The sequence below is a fragment of the Oncorhynchus masou genome, chromosome 8, assembly GCF_036934945.1.
Source record: "Oncorhynchus masou masou isolate Uvic2021 chromosome 8, UVic_Omas_1.1, whole genome shotgun sequence".
In the NCBI taxonomy this organism is placed as follows: Eukaryota; Metazoa; Chordata; class Actinopteri; order Salmoniformes; family Salmonidae; genus Oncorhynchus; species Oncorhynchus masou.
Genome location: NC_088219.1, coordinates 2474544 through 2496439, shown reverse-complemented (window position 1 = coordinate 2496439; position 21896 = coordinate 2474544). Strand labels below are relative to the sequence as shown.

Below are 21896 nucleotides of genomic sequence, written 5' to 3'. Positions count from 1 at the left end.
CTTAAAGTAGATGACCTGGATAGGTGGGAACACAGGCCCAGTGATTTATTGGACTGGTTACACCACCCACTGGTTAATAAACCCTTCGTAAGGTCTATAGTTTACAGTAGTATAAACCCTTCATAAGGTCTAGAGTTTATAGTATAAACCCTTAAGGCCTATGGTTTACAGTAGTATAAACCCTTCGTAAGGTCTATAGTTTACAGTAGTATAAACCCTTCATAATGCCTATAGTTTACAGTAGTATAAACCCTTCCTAAGGCCTATAGTTTACAGTAGTATAAACCCTTCATAAGGTCTATAGTTTACAGTAGTATAAACCCTTCCCAAGGCCTAGAGTTTACAGTAGTATAAACCCTTCATAAGGTCTATAGTTTACAGTAGTATAAACCCTTCATAAGGCCTATGGTTTACAGTAGTATAAACCCTTCCTAAGGCCTATAGTTTACAGTAGTATAAACCCTTCATAAGGCCTATAGTTTACAGTAGTATAAACCCTTCATAAGGCCTATGGTTTACAGTAGTATAAACCCTTCCTAAGGCCTATGGTTTACAGTAGTATAAACCCTTCATAAGGCCTATAGTTTACAGTAGTATAAACCCTTCGTAAGGCCTATAGTTTACAGTAGTATAAACCCTTCGTAAGGCCTATAGTTTACAGTAGTATAAACCCCTAGAGTCTATATAAGACACATCCCTAGAATCTATATAGGACACACCCCTATAGTGCACAGTTCTGCAGTAACAAACATTGATGGTTTTAACATTAAAAGTGGTTTTAAACCCTCCCTAATAGGCTGACCACACTGCTCGCGTAGCGTTCGCGAGCGTTGCAAAATAGATTTCTAAATTTATGTTATTCAATTATTACACTCACACTGCTCGCGCACGCCAACGAGCGTCTGAGTTGCCAAGGGCTAAAATAGAAGTCATTTCTATTTCTGACTCAGACCGCGCTGCAAGTCCTGCCTTTCCCTTCTCCTCATTGGTTTATAGAAGCAGGTACCAACGTGCCATCTCCTCATTGGTTATACCCACATGGGTGATTGAAAGATGAACTGTTTTGCCGGCCATCATGCTAATACTATGAAAGTTTAGATGCCAATCACCATATAAGTTCAAAGATGAAAATACCTGGAAGGAGGAGAGATGACAAACGATTTTGGTTGACCGTTTTATGTGTGGATTAATTGTCAGAGTAGAGGACCTTGTGCATTTCAGGTAAAATAAAACCTCTATGTTTATGTCCCAGGACAAATTAGCTAGCAACAGCAAGCTAAATAAATAGGACAAATTAGCTAGCAAGTGCAAGCTAACTAGCCATAAATGTTTAATGCTTTTCAACCTGTCCCCAATGTAATATAATTGGTTCAGAGTTTGTTTTGATATTTTAACCTGCGTGTCATGATCGCGTTTGGTGTAGGGGGACAAAATACATTTATGCACGATTGGTGCACGGCGCGCAGCCGGTTTGGGATCCGTGTTAGTTCCGATGGAATGTGTGTCAGCTTCTTCTTCAGATAATGTGATGTTTCACTTTGCAGATGACTGATGGCAGCACACCATCAGGCCGTAGTGGATCGAAACGCGGTCCTTCCTAAACCCTGTGGGGTCTGAGTACACTCTGACAGTTACTTTTCTGAATTAAAAAAAAAAGAATAAACAAGGAACCAGAAAATGACTTGTTTCTTTTTTATTTATTGAAAATATATATTTTTTAAACAAAGAACCGCTTTCATTTTCTTTGGCATATAAAAATAAAAATTGATTTGATATATTTAATGTACATATTCTATGGGAAAACATCACTACATTACTCCACGCCCCACACCGTCCACTCTCTTTCTCCCTGATTGAGTGTTTTTTAAGGAATCTTCCTTGGTGGTGTAGTTTTACATTGAGACAACGCATAATATTCACTGTATTTTAAATCCACAGTTAAATTAACTCAGTCCCTTCGCTGTGAAGGCAGGCATGAATGAACTCGTTCCCTTCGCTGTGAAGGCAGGCATGAATGAACTCGTTCCCTTCGCTGTGAAGGCAGGCATGAATGAACTCGTTCCCTTCGCTGTGAAGGCAGGCATGAATGAACTCATTCCCTTCGCTGTGAAGGCAGGCATGAATGAACTCATTCCCTTCGCTGTGAAGGCAGGCATGAATGAACTCATTCCCTTCGCTGTGAAGGCAGGCATGAATGAACTCATTCCCTTCGTTGTGAAGGCAGGCATGAACGAGCGAATCAGCGATCCAAGAATAAAACTCAGGTTAAACGACAGAATCTGTACACACAAAAAAATGTGTTGTCGCATCAACGTTTGATCTACAAAACAAAGGCTTTTTTAACTAATAATAATATCACAGATCTCGAACTGAAAATGTCAACCTTAGAATTCTGATAGTTCGATACTTTAATAACTTGAACACAAAATACAGTCAACTTCTGATAAGTGCACAATGGATATATGCAAACTACATCTAGGCTTTAAAGTGCTCTACAGTTCCCCTTGTGACAGATGAAAACATGTCACTGGCCTGAGGCCAGAGCTCCCACAAGATTCGCATTCTGGTTGTCAAAGCTGCAGTTCATTTGTCATTTAAATACTCTCTTTGTATTCACTGGGGCACAGCGATACCTGGCTTAGCGGTACCTGGCTCAGCGGTACCTGGCACAGGGACAGAGAGGCGCCACAGTGCCAGATCCGAAATGCTGGATAGAGGGGCTCAGTGAATGTGGAGTGGAATGTGTGCAGGTGGGTCATTGTGTCAGAGGAAACGCTGTAGAAGGACAGAGTGCCGGCCGGCCAGTCCAGATACACTCCTATTCTGTGGGAGCGGAAGGCGTGGTCAGGTACGGTTGTGGGCTTCTTATTGTACCTGGCAGTGTAAATATCATTATTACAACTAAGAGTCCAGGACTTGTTATTGTATCCAAGCCCACAGTCATGACCCCTTCCTTCCCTTCCTATTCCACTGTATGTTACACCAATATGGACCTCGTGCCCCATCCACTCCACCTCCCAGTAACAGCGTCCAGTCAGACCCTCTCTACACAGCACCTGATCCCAGTTCTCAAATCTCTCTGTGTGGTCAGGATACGTCTGCTCCTCTACCACCCGTGTCACCTTTCTGTTCTCCTCAGACAGAGAGAGGTTTTTGAATGCTGTGTTTGGATCCAGTGTCAATTGACAGGCATCTGACAGAAAGACAATAAAATCATCAATTCAATTTCACCTCAGAAACTGGGAGAGTTAAAAGTCACAACAACAAAAAAGTATTTCTGAATACCAGACTTTTGACTAAAACATCACCCATAATATTAAAGAAGTACTTTTTTCTTCTCACGTCAAACTACTAGGAAGTCTGGAAAGACAGACTGAGTGGGCAGGGAGCTCACCTGGACTGGCGGTTCTTTGAAAACTAACCTTGTCAAGCAACATGGACTGGTGGTTCTTTGAAAACGAACCTTGTCAAGCAACATGGACTGGTGGTTCTTTGAAAACGAACCTTGTCAAGCAACATGGACTGGTGGTTCTTTGAAAACGAACCTTGTCAAGCAACATGGACTGGTGGTTCTTTGAAAACGAACCTTGTCAAGCAACATGGACTGGTGGTTCTTTGAAAACGAACCTTGTCAAGCAACATGGACTGGTGGTTCTTTGAAAACAAACCTTGTCAAGCAACATGGACTGGTGGTTCTTTGAAAACGACTCATGTCAAGCAACATGGACTGGTGGTTCTTTGAAAACGACTCATGTCAAGCAACATGGACTCAGTGAGCAGTGTTGTAGTCTGATTATCTCAAGCAAATTTTCGGATATACAAGACTTTACAGGAAAAGTTCTGGTTACTAGGGGGGGGCGAGTACTCGGAGAAAACAGAATCCGTAGTTAGCTAGTCATTGTTGTTCTAGCTAATAATATAGTTAGTTATATTTTATGGCAGTGGCCTCCTGGGTGGCGCAGTGGTCTAAGGCATCGCATCGCATCGCTAGCTGTGACACCAGAGACTCAGTGGTCTAAGGCACTGCATCGCATCGCTAGCTGTGACACCAGAGACTCAGTGGTCTAAGGCACTGCATCGCATCGCTAGCTGTGACACCAGAGACTCAGTGGTCTAAGGCACTGCATCGCATCGCTAGCTGTGACACCAGAGACTCAGTGGTCTAAGGCACTGCATCGCATCGCTAGCTGTGACACCAGAGACTCAGTGGTCTAAGGCACTGCATCGCATCGCTAGCTGTGACACCAGAGACTCAGTGGTCTAAGGCACTGCATCGCTAGCTGTGACACCAGAGACTCAGTGGTCTAAGGCATCGCATCGCATCGCTAGCTGTGACACCAGAGACTCTGGGTTCGAGCCCAGACTCTGTCGCGGCCGGCCGCGACCGGGAGGTCCATGGGGTGATGCACAATTGGCCCAGCGTCGTCCGGGTTAGGGAGGGTTTGGCCAGCAGGGATATCCTTGTCTCATCGCGACTCCTGTGGCTACCTGCCACACCTCCACTCTAACCACTAGGCTACCTGCCGTCCCTCCACTCTAACCACTAGGCTACCTGCCTCCCCTCCACTCTAACCACTAGGCTCGAACCACTGTCCTCTCATCAAATGATTCTATTTTAACCAATCAAACTATTCTCTTTACTACTATGTAAAAATGTGTTTCCATTTAGAATGGCCCATTTAATGGACAGGAACAGGAACAGAAACAGGAACAGAAACAGGAAGAGGAACAGGAACAGGAACAGGAAGAGGAACAGAAACAGGAACAGGAACAGAAACAGGAAGAGGAACAGGAAGAGGAACAGGAAGAGGAACAGAAACAGAAACAGGAAGAGGAACAGGAAGAGGAACAGGAGGCATGAAGTAGGCATGATGTAGGTTGAAGTAGGTTAGAGTAGGTTGCAGTAGGCATGAAGTAGGTTGAAGGAGGTTAGAGTAGATTGAAGTAGGTTAGAGTAGGTTGACGTAGGCATAAAGTCTTGTCATAAGCAGTGTTTAATTTACACCCAAACTTACATTTCTTAAGTGCTGATTTTAACCAACACTCGGAATTATGATCCACACTGAGAAATCAGAAGAAGAAACACAAATTTTAGGGTTTTTAGACAAGTGATATCATATTTTATTATATTATTATTTGGATAATATTTTAAACTAAACCAGACCTCATTTGATGCAAAACAATTTTAGCACATGCATAAATAATTCTCAAAAACAACGGTTTCAAGATACATTCTACTGTAAGTATTGTAAATAAATAAATAAATAATATAACTTTTTCTTCCCCTACTATTTTTCATGTCTAAAAAAAAGTCTGAATATTTAGTTGTATAGAAGTTGTAGTGTTTACCTGAGTTTCTCCAGTTTATATTGTGAATCTTCCACTACAGCAGAGAGCAGCTTCACTCCGGAGTCTCCTGGGTGATTGTGGGTAAGGTCCAGCTCTCTTAGGTGGGAGGGGTTTGACCTCAGAGCTGAAGCCAGAGAACCACAGCCTTCCTCTGTGACTAAACAGAATGACAACCTGCAGAATGGATTTCATTTAATTCTCAAAATGTTATTTCACCTTTGTTTAAACGAGGCAAGTCAGTTAAGAACATATTCTTGTTTACAATGACGGCCAAGGAACAGTGGGTTAACTGGTCTAGGAACAGTGGGTTAACTGGTCTAGGAACAGTGGGTTAACTGGCCAAGGAACAGTGGGTTAACTGGTCTAGGTACAGTGGGTTAACTGGTCTAGGAACAGTGGGTTAACTGGTCTAGGAACAGTGGGTTAACTGGTCTAGGAACAGTGGGTTAACTGGTCTAGGAACAGTGGGTTAACTGGTCTAGGAACAGTGGGTTAACGGCCTAGGAACAGTGGGTTAACTGGCCTAGGAACAGTGGGTTAACTGGTCTAGGAACAGTGAGTTAACTGGTCTAGGAACAGTGAGTGAACTGGTCTAGGAACAGTGAGTGAACTGGTCTAGGTACAGTGGGTTAACTGGTCTAGGTACAGTGGGTTAACTGGTCTAGGTACAGTGGGTTAACTGGTCTAGGAACAGTGGGTTAACTGGTCTAGGAACAGTGAGTGAACTGGTCTAGGTACAGTGGGTTAACTGGTCTAGGTACAGTGGGTTAACTGGTCTAGGAACAGTGGGTTAACTGCCTTGTTCAGGGGCAGAACAACAGATTTTTATCTTGTCAGCTCAGGGGATTCAATCTTGCAACCTTTCGGTTACTAGTCCAACGCTCTAACCACTAGTCTACCTGCCGCCTCTACACTCTAACCACTAGTCTACCTGCCGCCTCTACACTCTAACCACTAGGCTACCTGCCGCCTCTACACTCTAACCACTAGGCTACCTGCCGCCTCTACACTCTAACCACTAGGCTACCTGCCGCCCCTCCCCTCTAACCACTAGGTTACCTGCCGCCCCTCCACTCTAACCACTAGGCTACCTGCCGCCCCTCCACTCTAACCACTAGGCTACCTGCCGCCCCTCCACTCTAACCACTAGGCTACCTGCCGCCCCTCCACTCTAACCACTAGGCTACCTGCCGCCCCTCCACTCTAACCACTAGGCTACCTGCCGCCCTCCACTCTAACCACTAGGCTACCTGCCGCCCCTCCACTCTAACCACTAGGCTACCTGCCGCCCCTCCACTCTAACCACTAGGCTACCTGCCGCCCCTCCACTCTAACCACTAGGCTACCTGCCGCCCCTCCACTCTAACCACTAGGCTACCTGCCGCCCCTCCACTCTAACCACTAGGCTACCTGCCGCCCCTCCACTCTAACCACTAGGCTACCTGCCGCCCCTCCACTCTAACCACTAGGCTACCTGCCGCCCCTCCACTCTAACCACTAGGCTACCTGCCGCCCCTCCACTCTAACCACTAGGCTACCTGCCGCCCCTCCACTCTAACCACTAGGCTACCCTGCCGCCCCTACACTCTAACCACTAGGCTACCTGCCGCCTCTACACTCTAACCACTAGGCTACCTGTCGCCCCTCCACTCTAACCACTAGGCTACCTGTCGCCCCTCCACTCTAACCACTAGGCTACCTGCCTCCCCTCCACTAACCACTAGGCTACCTGCCTCCCCTCCACTAACCACTAGGCTACCTGCCGCCTCTACACTCTAACCACTAGTCTACCTGCCGCCTCTACACTCTAACCACTAGGCTACCTGCCTCCCCTCCACTCTAACCACTAGGCTACCTGCCGCCCCTCCACTCTAACCACTAGGGTACCTGCCGCCCCTCCAATCTAACCACTAGGCTACCTGCCGCCCCTCCACTCTAACCACTAGGCTACCTGCCTCCCCTCCACTCTAACCACTAGGCTACCTGCCGCCCCTCCACTCTAACCACTAGGCTACCTGCCGCCCCTCCAATCTAACCACTAGGCTACCTGCCGCCCCTCCACTCTAACCACTAGGCTACCTGCCTCCCCTCCACTCTAACCACTAGGCTACCTGCCGCCTCTACACTCTAACCACTAGTCTACCTGCCGCCTCTACACTCTAACCACTAGGCTACCTGCCTCCCCTCCACTCTAACCACTAGGCTACCTGCCGCCTCTACACTCTAACCACTAGGCTACCTGCCTCCCCTCCACTCTAACCACTAGGCTACCTGCCTCCCCTCCACTCTAACCACTAGGCTACCTATCGCCCCTCCACTCTAACCACTAGGCTACCTGCCTCCCCTCCACTCTAACCACTAGGCTACCTGCCGCCTCTACACTCTAACCACTAGGCTACCTGCCTCCCCTCCACTCTAACCACTAGGCTACCTGCCTCCCCTCCACTCTAACCACTAGGCTACCTATCGCCCCTCCACTCTAACCACTAGGCTACCTGCCTCCCCTCCACTCTAACCACTAGGCTACCTGCCTCCCCTCCACTCTAACCACTAGGGTACCTGCCGCCCCTCCACTCTAACCACTAGGGTACCTGCCGCCCCTCCACTCTAACCACTAGGGTACCTGCCGCCCCTCCACTCTAACCACTAGGCTACCTGCCGCCACAACACTCTAACCACTAGGCTACCTGCCTCCCCTCCACTCTAACCACTAGTCTACCTGCCTCCCCTCCACCCTAACCACTAGGCTACCTGCCTCCCCTCCACTCTAACCACTAGGCTACCTGCCGCCCCTCCACTCTAACCACTAGTCTACCTGCCTCCCCTCCACTCTAACCACTAGGCTACCTGCCGCCCCTCAACTCTAACCACTAGTCTACCTGCCTCCCCTCCACTCTAACCACTAGGCTACCTGCCGCCCCTCCACTCTAACCACTAGTCTACCTGCCTCCCCTCCACTCTAACCACTAGGCTACCTGCCGCCCCTCCACTCTAACCACTAGGCTACCTGCCGCCCCTCCACTCTAACCACTAGGCTACCCTGCCGCCCCTACACTCTAACCACTAGGCTACCTGCCGCCTCTACACTCTAACCACTAGGCTACCTGTCGCCCCTCCACTCTAACCACTAGGCTACCTGTCGCCCCTCCACTCTAACCACTAGGCTACCTGCCTCCCCTCCACTAACCACTAGGCTACCTGCCTCCCCTCCACTAACCACTAGGCTACCTGCCGCCTCTACACTCTAACCACTAGTCTACCTGCCGCCTCTACACTCTAACCACTAGGCTACCTGCCTCCCCTCCACTCTAACCACTAGGCTACCTGCCGCCCCTCCACTCTAACCACTAGGGTACCTGCCGCCCCTCCACTCTAACCACTAGGCTACCTGCCGCCCCTCCACTCTAACCACTAGGCTACCTGCCGCCCCTCCACTCTAACCACTAGGCTACCTGCCGCCCCTCCACTCTAACCACTAGGCTACCTGCCGCCCCTCCACTCTAACCACTAGGGTACCTGCCGCCCCTCCACTCTAACCACTAGGCTACCTGCCGCCCCTCCACTCTAACCACTAGGCTACCTGCCGCCCCTCCACTCTAACCACTAGGCTACCTGCCGCCCCTCCACTCTAACCACTAGGCTACCTGCCTTTGTGAAGTATTACCTGTTATTTTACTCCAAGATCACAAACACAAAGAGGAAAATACTAACCTCAGTGTCTCCAGTTTACAGTTCGGACTCTCCAGTCCAGCAGAGAGCAGCTTCACTCCTGAATCCTGCAGGTCGTTTTCACTCAGGTCCAGTTCTCTCAGCTGGGAGGGGTTTGAACTGAGAACAGAGGCTAACGCTTCACAGCATCTCTCTGTGAGGTTACATCCGTTTAGCCTAGTTAATGGCAAACCAGTTCAGACATCATTCTTCTTAAATGGGAATAAATCAGAATCAGTAATGTTCAATAATGGGATGTCTGTTGTTATTATCAATTCTGGGTGTCCAGAATTGCTGTCAACTTTAGATTGTCGTAATTAAATTCCTTCATGGAATTCATCTACTTCAAAACAGAATATCATGAATCTAATCGACACTTACAGGACTGTCCTGGAGGCTTTGACCACTGGCATCAGCCTCAGAAGGCCTTCCTCTGATCTGGAGTATTCCTTCAGGTCAAACACATCCAGCTCCTTTTCTGAAGTAAGCAACACAAAGACCAGAGCTGACCACTGTGCAGGTGACAGTGTGGCACTAGAGAGACTTCCTGATCTCAGGTATCTTTGGATCTCCTCCACTAGAGAATGGTCATTCAGTTCATTCAGACAGTGGAACAGATTGATGCTCCTCTCTGGAGAGAGATTCTCCCTGATCTTCTCCTTGATGTAATTGATTGTTATCTCATTGGTCTGTGACTTGCTTGCGGTCTGTGTCAGTAGGCCTGGTAGAAAAGTCTGATTGGAGTCCAGCGAGAGACCCAGAAGGAAGCGGAGGAACAGATCCAGGTGACCGTTCTCACTCTGTAAGGCCTTGTCCACTGCACTCTTGTGGAGGTTTGTCTGTAGGTTGTCACCAGACATCTGGTGGTGTCTGGTGGTGGTTTCAGGTTCTGCCATTAGATTTAAACTGTCGTTGTTGAATGTGACAAACACGTACACGGCGCCCAGAAACTCCTGGATGCTCAGATGAACAAAGCAGTACAGCTTCTCCTGGTACAGTCCATTCTCCTCTCTGAAGATCTGTGTACACACTCCTGAGTAGACGGACGCTTCTGTGACATCAATGCCACACTCTCTCAGGTCTTTCTCGTAGAATATCAGATTCCCCTTTTCCAGCTGTCTGAAAGCCAGTTCTCCCAATTTCAATAATATCTCCTCGTCTGTTTTCATCTGTGAATCTGACTCCGCTTCCTCTGGTCCTTTTAGAAATTTCTGTTTTTTGTGCAGTATGGTAAAGATCAGGAAGTGTTTGTACATTTGAGTCAGCGTCTTGGGCATCTCTCCGCTCTTTGCGTCACCCAACAGCGTCTCTAGGACAGTGGCAGAGATCCAACAGAACACTGGGATGTGGCACATGATGTAGAGGCTCCTTGATGTCTTTATGTGTGAGATGATTCTGTTGGCCATGTTCTGCTCGTTGTGGTATCTCTTCTTAAAGTACTCCTCCTTCTGTTGGTCATTGAACCCGCGTATCTCTGTCACCTGGTCGACACACTCAGGAGGGATCTGATTGGCTGCTGCTGGTCGGGAGGTTATCCAGAGGAGAGCAGAGGGAAGAAGATTCCCCTTGATGAGGTTTGTCAGCAGCACGTCCACTGACGTTGACTTTGTGACGTCACAACAGTGCTCATTGGTCTTGAATTCAAGAGGAAGTCGACACTCATCCAGACCATCGAAAACAAACAGAACCTTGTACTTGTCAAAGTTGGAGATTCCTGATTCTTTGATTTCCGTGAAAAAGTGACGAAGAAATTCCATCAAGGTGTATTTATTCCCCTTCATCATATTCAGATCTCGAAAAGGAAGTGGAAATATCAATTGGATATCATGATTTCCTTTTCCTTCAGCCCAGTCCAGAATTAACTTCTGCACAGAGATAGTTTTTCCAATGCCAGCGACACCCTTTGTCAACACAGTCCTGATTTCTTTGTCTTGTCCAGGTAAAGGTTTAAAGATGTCGTTGCATTTGATTGGCGTCTCTTGTGTTGCTGGTCTCTTGGACGTTACCTCGATCTGTCTCACCTCATGTTCATGATTGACATCTCCACTTCCACCCTCTGTGATGTAAAGCTCTGTGTAGATCTTACTGAGAAGGGTTGGGTTTCCTTGCTTGGCTATTCCCTCAAACACATTCTTAAAGTTCCTCTTCAGATTGGATTTGAGTTTCTGTTGACATGCAACAAGTTCTCCTAGAAGACCTGACAATGCAGATCACCCGTGTTAACATGTCACAACAAAGTCAAAAGTTTCAATGAAGAATATATTCTAAATTATTCTACTAGTTTTTTTTCCTGTGGACATGTAAATTGCTTGTGAATAGCAGGAAAATTGTAGAGGTCTCTCGGTATGTTAATCATTTGTAGACATTAATGGTCGGTCTTACTGTTCTCCAGTGTGTCAGCGAGCTCCTTCTGGTTCATGTTCCTCAGGATGTGTAGTGTGATCTTCAGAGCCCCCTCTCTGGCACTGGTCTCCTGCTTCTCATCTTCACCATCTACCACTTCCTCATCCTCCCTCTGAACTTCATCCAGTATCCTCTTGAACCTCTTCAACTCACGTTTTACCAAAACAACGACCCGGTCTTCAAGCACCTGAAATGGACAACAAATACAGTATTTATATGAAAACAAACCCAGAACAGTTCATCAAAACGAAATGTACGCTGGTGTGTTATTTGTGGAGTTAATTTTATATGTTTGTATGATAAACCAGCCCACCATGAATATTGAGTTCAGATCCGTTCGTTGATTCTGGGCAGCCTCAATCTGTAGTTTCTCACATTGGACTCTGTGGACAGAATAAGGTTACAAGTCTTGGTTCCTGGTTATAGGGCGCCATCCACTGACGACCAATTAATTCATCGTTAAGCGTAAAAATGTCATGTTTAATACGTTCTTCTTGAGCTAAAAGCTGATTATCTATTTGAAGATCATGCCGTAGAAATTAAATAAATTATTTAATTCCCTCGTTTACCACGTCAAATCTACAATACAAATTAGTTTTCAACACACTTTATATTAACGGAAGAAATCATAGTGTAGGATACATTTTTCCTTTACAATTGCTAAACTAGACAGCTAGATGTATCTCACCGGAGACCGGCATAGAAAACTCATGATTGGACCCCCCCCCCCCCCAACAATCAATCAGAATACGATTTAAATATAATTGAAAAGATAGACATAAAAAAGTATAATTAAAACTCTAAAATGTATATTTTTAAAAATAGTTCAAGATCTTTGATCATTCCTTTAGGCCTTTTCTTAAAGCTCCCGTTATCCTCATCGTGAATTTATTCCTTTGTGTTTTCATTTCGTCTTTGTTTGGAAGAGACAGATAAGTCAGCATTTCACAGTTAGTCTACACATGTTGTTTACCAAGCATGAGACAAATAACGATTGATCGATTGATTTATTGATCGATTATAAGTCAGCATTTCACTGTTAGTCTACACATGTTGTTTACCAAGCATGTGACAAATAACGTTTGATTGAGTGATTTATTGATGGATTATAAGGAGCATGCATGTTTCGCTTGAGAAAGTAAATACACCAAACCATTCAGGGGGTTTGCGATATCCTCAATTCACAGGGTTGCATTCCCTTTAGACCCGGAGGTCTGTCTACTGGGTAACTTTACTAACACCAATCTTAGGCAAAGCCATACTATAAAGCTAACGGAAATATTGCTAGCGATTGCCAAGAAATGTATTGCCTTGAAATGGAAATTGGATTCCTCCCTGCCAGTTGCAATGTGGCTTTCGGAAGTTAATAGTTGTATCCCTTTGGAGAAAATCACTTCCTGCTTGAGGAATAAGTTAAAGACATTTTACAGAATTTGGCAACCTTTTATTGACTATATGGAGAATCTCCCCCCACATCTCATTGATTGAATCTCTATATAATCCTCACATAATGTTTCACACGTAATGTATAATATGTAGCCTACGGCAGGTGATCCAATGTCTCGTTATTTTGTTTGTCTTATTGTATGTTTGGATATATAATTATAATTTGTATTATTTTTGTTGTTACGTTCGTCTGTTACTGTCACTTGCCCTTTCGTTGTCTAATATCTTTTCACTTCTGTTTTGAATGCTCTTAATTGGAAAAAATGCAAAAAATAAAATATAATTTTTTTTTTTTAAACATTCTGCTCACAGCTCTATAGAAATGTGATCAGATTGTTGTTGTTTATAGAAACGGCCACGGTGTAATGGCCAATAGATCCTAATCCTACAGCAAATTAAGCGTGTTATTGTCACCATAAAAGGTGTTTTAAAGAATAATAATTAGGCGGAGATGTAATGCTCATTCACACGCGCAGTGTTTTACAACAGGTCTGTCTGATTGATGACGCAAAAACATGACGTGAGACAAGTTTAGAAATATCTATATATTTTTTACGTACGTATTCTTTTCGGAAATATTGTAACATTTACGCAATAGTTATAAATGAGGCCCCTGGAGGTTACTAAACAGCACCTGGATTAGAACCGGTCAGTTTACTAAACAGCACCTGGATTAGAACGGGTCAGTTTACTAAACAGCATCTGGATTAGAACCGGTCAGTTTGCTAAACAGCACCTGGATTATAGAACCCGTCAGTTTAATACACAGCACCTGGATTAGAACCCGTCAGTTTACTAAACAGCCCCTGGATTATAGAACCGGTCAGTTTACTAAACAGCCCCTGGATTATAGAACCCGTCAGTTTACTACACAGCACCTGGATTAGAACCGGTCAGTTTACTAAACAGCACCTGGATTAGAACGGGTCAGTTTACTAAACAGCCCCTGGATTATAGAACCCGTCAGTTTACTAAACAGCACCTGGATTAGAACCGGTCAGTTTAATACACAGCACCTGGATTAGAACCGGTCAGTGGAGGTTAATAAACAGCACCTGGATTATAGAACCGGTCAGTTTACTAAACAGCACCTGGATTAGAACCGGTCAGTTTACTAAACAGCCCCTGGATTATAGAACCCGTCAATTTACTAAACAGCCCCTGGATTATAGAACCCGTCAGTTTACTACACAGCACCTGGATTAGAACGGGTCAGTTTACTACACAGCACCTGGATTAGAACGGGTCAGTTTACTAAACAGCACCTGGATTAGAACCGGTCAGTTTAATACACAGCACCTGGATTAGAACCGGTCAGTGGAGGTTAATAAACAGCACCTGGATTATAGAACCGGTCAGTTTACTAAACAGCACCTGGATTAGAGCCGGTCAGTTTACTAAACAGCACCTGGATTAGAACCGGTCAGTTTACTAAACAGCCCCTGGATTATAGAACCCGTCAGTTTACTACACAGCACCTGGATTAGAACCGGTCAGTTTACTAAACAGCCCCTGGATTATAGAACCCGTCAGTTTACTAAACAGCACCTGGATTAGTACCGGTCAGTTTACTAAACAGCACCTGGATTAGAACCGGTCAGTTTACTAAACAGCACCTGGATTAGAACCGGTCAGTTTACTAAACAGCACCTGGATTAGAACCCGTCAGTTTACTAAACAGCCCCTGGATTATAGAACCCGTCAGTTTACTAAACAGCCCCTGGATTATAGAACCCGTCAGTTTACTACACAGCACCTGGATTAGAACGGGTCAGTTTACTAAACAGCACCTGGATTAGAACGGGTCAGTTTACTAAACAGCCCCTGGATTAGAACCGGTCAGTTTACTAAACAGCACCTGGATTAGAACCGGTCAGTTTAATACACAGCACCTGGATTAGAACCGGTCAGTGGAGGTTAATAAACAGCACCTGGATTATAGAACCGGTCAGTTTACTAAACAGCACCTGGATTAGAACCGGTCAGTTTACTAAACAGCCCCTGGATTATAGAACCCGTCAATTTACTAAACAGCCCCTGGATTATAGAACCCGTCAGTTTACTACACAGCACCTGGATTAGAACCGGTCAGTTTACTACACAGCACCTGGATTAGAACGGGTCAGTTTACTAAACAGCACCTGGATTAGAACCGGTCAGTTTAATACACAGCACCTGGATTAGAACCGGTCAGTTTACTAAACAGCCCCTGGATTATAGAACACGTCAGTTTACGAAACAGCACCTGGATTAGAACCGGTCAGTTTACTAAACAGCACCTAGATTAGAACCGGTCAGTTTAATACACAGCACCTGGATTAGAACCGGTCAGTTTAATACACAGCACCTGGATTAGAACCGGTCAGTGGAGGTTAATAAACAGCCCCTGGATTATAGAACCGGTCAGTTTACTAAACAGCACCTGGATTAGAACCGGTCAGTTTGCTAAACAGCACCTGGATTAGAACCGGTCAGTTTACTAAACAGCCCCTGGATTATAGAACCGGTCAGTTTACTAAACAGCACCTGGATTAGAACGGGTCAGTTTAATACACAGCACCTGGATTAGAACCGGTCAGTGGAGGTTAATAAACAGCACCTGGATTAGAACCGGTCAGTTTAATACACAGCACCTGGATTAGAACCGGTCAGTTTACTAAACAGCACCTGGATTAGAACCGGTCAGTTTACTAAACAGCACCTGGATTATAGAACCGGTCAGTTTACTAAACAGCACCTGGATTATAGAACCGGTCAGTTTACTAAACAGCACCTGGATTAGAACCGGTCAGTTTACTAAACAGCACCTGGATTATAGAACCGGTCAGTTTACTAAACAGCACCTGGATTAGAACCGGTCAGTGGAGGTTAATAAACAGCACCTGGATTATAGAACCGGTCAGTTTACTAAACAGCACCTGGATTAGAACCGGTCAGTTTACTAAACAGCACCCGGATTAGAACCGGTCAGTTTAATAAACAGCACCCGGATTAGAACCGGTCAGTTTAATAAACAGCACCCGGATTAGAACCGGTCAGTTTAATAAACAGCACCTGGATTAGAACCGGTCAGTTTAATAAACAGCACCTGGATTATAACCGGTGTTATGGAGTTCACTAAACAGCACCTGGATTAGAACCGGTCAGTGGAGGTTAATAAACAGCACCTGGATTATAGAACCGGTCAGTTTACTAAACAGCACCTGGATTAGAACCGGTCAGTTTACTAAACAGCACCTGGATTAGAACCGGTCAGTGGAGGTTACTAAACAGTACCTGGATTAGAACCGGTCAGTGGAGGTTACTAAACAGTACCTGGATTAGAACCGGTCAGTGTTGGGTTTAGCCTCAAAAAGAAGGATGTGATTAAACATTTTAGAAAAAGGTTCCGGGACATTATCCGTAGTATGGAAAACCGTGGTGGCAATAATATTGACATTTATCTTTTTGAGAGAAAAAAATATTATTAAATTTGTTTGTTTTTAAATATTACTTTTATTAGTATAAAATTATATCATTTTCCAACAGTTTTTTTGTGTACAATATAGCTCAGTATTTGCATGATATATTTTATGCACTCTATCAAATTATCCGATCATTTCTACACTGGGCGCCTCTGGAAAGTACCATGCTCAAGAACACAACGGAAAGCAATGTGGCATCTACAATTTTATACCCGCAACCTTCCAGTTTCCAGCCTATTTTAGGCTAGATTTTTGCTGTCAGACACGGGATTCGAACCAGCAACCTTCCAGTTTCCAGCTCACTATAGGCTAGATTTCTACTGTCAGACACGGGATTCGAACCAGCAAACTTCCAGTTTCCAGCTCACTTTAGGCTAGATTTTTGCTGTCAAACACGGGATTCGAACTAGCAATCGTCCAGTTGCTAGCTTGCCTCTCTCACCGCTAGGTTACCTGAACCCACTGCTAACATTGTTGTCGCCCCGGAAACACATACAGATACAACTTACTTTGGTTCTGTTATTACAGGTGCATCCACTGACCGGTCACTCTTCATGGACAGACAGCTGGGTACAGGGGAGACTGGTCTCTCCGGTCTGAAATATACAGGATCATCCATAGACCAGTCACTCTTCATGGACAGATAGCTGGGTACAGGGGAGGCTGGTCTCTCCTTCATGGACAGACAGCTGGGTACAGGGGTGGCTGGTCTCTCCGGTCTGAAATATACAGGATCATCCATAGACCGGTCAGTCTTCATGGACAGACAGCTGGGTACAGGGGAGGCTGGTCTCTCCTTCATGGACAGACAGCTGGGTACAGGGGAGGCTGGTCTCTCCGGATGGAGCCTTTTAGATAAACCCAGACCAGAACATTCAGGCCCACAGGGATGTAGAATACTGAGTCTGTGATTCAATATCTAGGACTGTCGATAGAGAAACTCGTTCAGTGGAAAAATCTCAGGATCACTTATTCATTAACTCATTTATGCTCTTACCCGTCTTTGTCTCTTAAGTTGTAAGTTGAATCCATAGACGCAACAGGCACAACAGAGACGTTCATTTAATGACTATGTAATTATGGATGAAATCTCAAGTTATTAAAGAACAGCATTAGAAACATTACAAATGTATTTTGTTGGATCGCAGTATCAACTGTACACAAGCGCTCTCTGTCTCGTTGTCGGTGGTTGTTTGCACTCACCTTTCAGACTCTTTTACAGCGTCACGGTCCTCAAAGATACGCCTGTTTGCGTCAACGCCCGCCTCATTCACCTCTGAGAGACTCATTTTAGGAGGGAGTGCTGTTTTACTGTGGGACAAGGACAAGTACACAATTCCAAAACTCAAACTATAGCAGAGAAAGTTGAATGTGACTGGAATGCGGTGGGGTGGGGCTAGGTACAACACCTAAACCATTACAAATTCCTCCGATTATTTAAACATCAACATTTAAGAATTATCATTATTCACACAAAGTGAATTTACATCAGTTTAAAAATATATATATATTTATATACATATCAAATTAGCCTCAGTGCCTGTAAATATAATTCGACTTCTATGGATACACTGTTAACACGTGTAAATAGTCTGTACTGTACCAACTGTCTACAGCCATCCTAACATCCAAGTTTAAGTGGATATAAGAAAGGATAGAGGAGGTCATGAAAAATAGACGAGTAAACACACAGAACGCGTGAGAGCTGGAGAATAGTGGACTGGTCCATATCGGTGTGAGATTTACTGAAATGGCACAGCGCGGGCTCAAATTCATCACAAGAACCTTTACAAATATTCTTTCACACGGGGGGTTTCCATGAGCTTATATTAAAGACTGTCTTCCACTGTTCTAATGTATTATGAAGTTATGAGTAATTGTTCAATTAAAATGTAAAGTGTTGAGGCACCATGAAAGTCACTGTAGCGTCGGCTCGCTCTGTCGACACCGTCATAACACTCACCGGCCCCAGGCGCTTTGTTTGGTACAACTTGTGTCCATAATTATATAACAAACACACGCACATTTATTGAACATGTTATTGTATTTTACCTTTTTATAGGTCTGGGGGGGGGGGGGGGGGGCTGATGTCAATTCCTACAAAGAAATCGATATTTTTGGATTCTCCCGGAACAGCTGATTAAAACGGTATCTTCCAATCCCCTCGACCTCACACGGAACTCCGTGGACAGTTGTTGACCTTACAATACCTTCTATGAGGCAATACATATTTTCCAGGAACTGTTACGACACCGTCATGTAATACCGTATATATCCACGATCATCGCTTTGAACCGCGTTACAAGTACCACCAAGTCGTCTTTATCGATTGGCGCGATGCGTCGGAGATCTGGTATCGCTTATTGGTCACTACAATAGTACAATGTACAACAAACCAGTCATACTTGTAGTTTGTGTTTTATTCGAGAGGTTTAAAAACAGCCTCTAGCCTGCCCATTCATTGTTTTGTTAGCTCAAGAGGTTTTAAAGTTGAAAGTGTTCCCTTCAGTAAATTTGTTCCAACGGATATCACAGTAGTTGAGCGGTAAGTACATCTTTATGTTCAAACCTGTGTGGGGAAGCATAAACACACTCGGAATGTGATTAGCAACGATTTACATCACATGACAGGTGATCTAAGGTCACAAGTCAACCTTCTCCATGAAAATGTTTGACTGATGAGCGCATGTTGGTTCTGCTGTAAATGAAACTGAACATGTTCATTGTCAACCGTTGGTAAACCCGAGTGTATATTTCAATAACCAGGTTATTCTTGAAAAATATAGAATAAAAATGTATTATTTGTTGAATTTTTATTGAATAACTTACCCGATTGAACACAAGGTAGATTGCTGGAGAGAGAAAGAAAAAAGACAAGATGGAATCTGTTTACTACGGACTTAAAGAGAACAGAGCATACTTCCTCGAGGGTCGGGTAACTAGTCCAACCAGTGGTGTGGTGACTTACAGTCAGTCATGTGATGTCATCACTGTACCGGGGGTCAACGGGCACACGGCTGACTGTAGTGTAGTGACTTACTTCATAACACCATATGAAGAGCCAATAACTGTCAATCGTTAACATGTTCTGTCACAGACAGGCATTCTGAACACAAAATAATATTTTAAATGATTCATAATATGTCATTCTATTTCATAAACCCCGCAGTTACTATTATGACTGAGGCATCGGAACAGAGTCAACCTGAAAAGGGGTTTATTTACAGCAACAGCTACTGTACATGACTACAGCACTTATGACAGACAGGATATAGAATTAACCTTTACAGAGGGGGGAACACGCACACACACAATATATGGAAATAGAACAAGATAAACAAACAGAGGTCTAGGGAGCTACTTTAATAAAGTAGGAAATATTCTGTTTATACTCAAGTTTAGGATGTGCATATCACCTATTCTTTTATGTTTATTTCAAATCCTGACTTGAACCAAGACAGGCCCTGGTTGGTGCAGCACGGGGACAGGCCCTGGTTGGTGCAGCACGGGGACAGGCCCTGGTTGGTGCAGCACGGGGACAGGCCCTGGTTGGTGCAGCACGGGGACAGGCCCTGGTTGGTGCAGCACGGGGACAGGCCCTGGTTGGTGCAGCACGGGGACAGGCCCTGGTTGGTGCAGCACGGGGACAGGCCCTGGTTGGTGCAGCACGGGGACAGGCCCTGGTTGGTGCAGCACGGGGACAGGCCCTGGTTGGTGCAGCACGGGGACAGGCCCTGGTTGGTGCAGCACGGGGACAGGCCCTGGTTGGTGCAGAATGAAGACAAGGCCCTGGTTGGTGCAGAATGAAGACAAGGCCCGGTTGGTGCAGCATAGGGACAGGGCCCGGTTGGTGCAGAATGAAGACAAGGCCCTGGTTGGTGCAGAATGAAGACAAGGCCCTGGTTGGTGCAGAATGAAGACAAGGCCCTGGTTGGTGCAGAATGAAGACAAGGCCCTGGTTGGTGCAGAATGAAGACAAGGCCCTGGTTGGTGCAGAATGAAGACAAGGCCCGGTTGGTGCAGCATAGGGACAGGGCCCGGTTGGTGCAGCATAGGGACAGGGCCCGGTTGGTGGAGCATGAAGACAAGGCCCGGTTGGTGCAGCATAGGGACAGGGCCCGGTTGGTGGAGCATGAAGACAATGCCCGGTTGGTGGAGCATGAAGACAAGGCCCGGTTGGTGGAGCATGAAGACAAGGCCCTGGTTGGTGGAGCATGAAGACAAGGCACAGGTTGGTGCAGCATGGGGGCAGGCCCTGGTTGGTGCAGCATGGGGGCAGGCCCTGGTTGGTGCAGCATGGGGGCAGGCCCTGGTTGGTGCAGCATGGGGGCAGGCCCTGGTTGGTGCAGCATGGGGGCAGGCCCTGGTTGGTGCAGCATGGGGGCAGGCCCTGGTTGGTGCAGCATGGGGGCAGGCCCTGGTTGGTGCAGCATGGGGGCAGGCCCTGGTTGGTGCAGCATGGGGGCAGGCCCTGGTTGGTGCAGCATGGGGGCAGGCCCTGGTTGGTGCAGCATGGGGCAGGCCCTGGTTGGTGCAGCATGGGGGCAGGCCCTGGTTGGTGCAGCATGGGGGCAGGCCCTGGTTGGTGCAGCATGGGGACAGGCCCTGGTTGGTGCAGCATGGGGACAGGCCCTGGTTGGTGCAGCACGGGGACAGGCCCTGGTTGGTGCAGCACGGGGGCAGGCCCTGGTTGGTGCAGCACGGGGACAGGCCCTGGTTGGTGCAGCACGGGGGCAGGCCCTGGTTGGTGCAGCATGAAGACAAGGCCCTGGTTGGTGCAGCATGGGGGCAGGCCCTGGTTGGTGCAGCATGGGGGCAGGCCCTGGTTGGTGCAGCATGGGGGCAGGCCCTGGTTGGTGCAGCATGGGGGCAGGCCCTGGTTGGTGCAGCATGGGGGCAGGCCCTGGTTGGTGCAGCATGGGGGCAGGCCCTGGTTGGTGCAGCATGGGGGCAGGCCCTGGTTGGTGCAGCATGGGGGCAGGCCCTGGTTGGTGCAGCATGGGGGCAGGCCCTGGTTGGTGCAGCATGGGGGCAGGCCCTGGTTGGTGCAGCATGGGGGCAGGCCCTGGTTGGTGCAGCATGGGGGCAGGCCCTGGTTGGTGCAGCATGGGGGCAGGCCCTGGTTGGTGCAGCATGGGGACAGGCCCTGGTTGGTGCAGCATGGGGACAGGCCCTGGTTGGTGCAGCACGGGGACAGGCCCTGGTTGGTGCAGCACGGGGACAGGCCCTGGTTGGTGCAGCACGGGGACAGGCCCTGGTTGGTGCAGCACGGGGGCAGGCCCTGGTTGGTGCAGCACGGGGACAGGCCCTGGTTGGTGCAGCACGGGGGCAGGCCCTGGTTGGTGCAGCATGGGGACAGGCCCTGGTTGGTGCAGCATGGGGACAGGACATCAACAGAGCTTGGTGTTTATCAGATGTTTTATAGGTCATCAGATGACCTAATGTTGGAGAAATACCCCACAATGGTACAGATCATGAATACTGGTAAAATGTATTTAGTAACATGAAGCAGATCACATTTTCACC

General features: G+C 46.5%; 1 protein-coding gene across 1 annotated transcript; it reads right to left on the bottom strand.

The window, feature by feature from the left end:
* Window positions 1-1678: 1678 nt before the first annotated feature.
* Window positions 1679-19906, bottom strand: LOC135543999 (protein NLRC3-like). The gene is made up of 10 exons (XM_064971316.1): window positions 19200-19906; window positions 17574-17681; window positions 16880-17218; window positions 11774-11843; window positions 11440-11647; window positions 9439-11254; window positions 9061-9234; window positions 5350-5523; window positions 5016-5062; window positions 1679-3193 (listed from the first exon to the last, which is right to left on the bottom strand). Exons 2-10 carry the CDS (start codon window positions 17657-17659, stop codon window positions 2595-2597), a joined length of 3513 nt encoding a protein of 1170 aa, XP_064827388.1. The 5' UTR covers window positions 17660-17681; window positions 19200-19906; the 3' UTR covers window positions 1679-2594.
* Window positions 19907-21896: the final 1990 nt, after the last annotated feature.

Bases quoted from the DNA above. Each gene is read 5' to 3' on its own strand.
- LOC135543999 (XM_064971316.1), bottom strand. From the start codon at position 17,659: ATGAGTCTCTCAGAGGTGAATGAGGCGGGCGTTGACGCAAACAGGCGT. The intron at 9,235-9,438 runs GTAAGTGTCGAT...GCCATTAACTAG, and splicing joins AAAGCCTCCAGGACAGTCCT to GCTAAACGGATGTAACCTCA. The intron at 3,194-5,015 runs GTAAGTTTGGGT...TCTTTCTGTCAG, and splicing joins AAAATCAGCACTTAAGAAAT to ATGCCTGTCAATTGACACTG.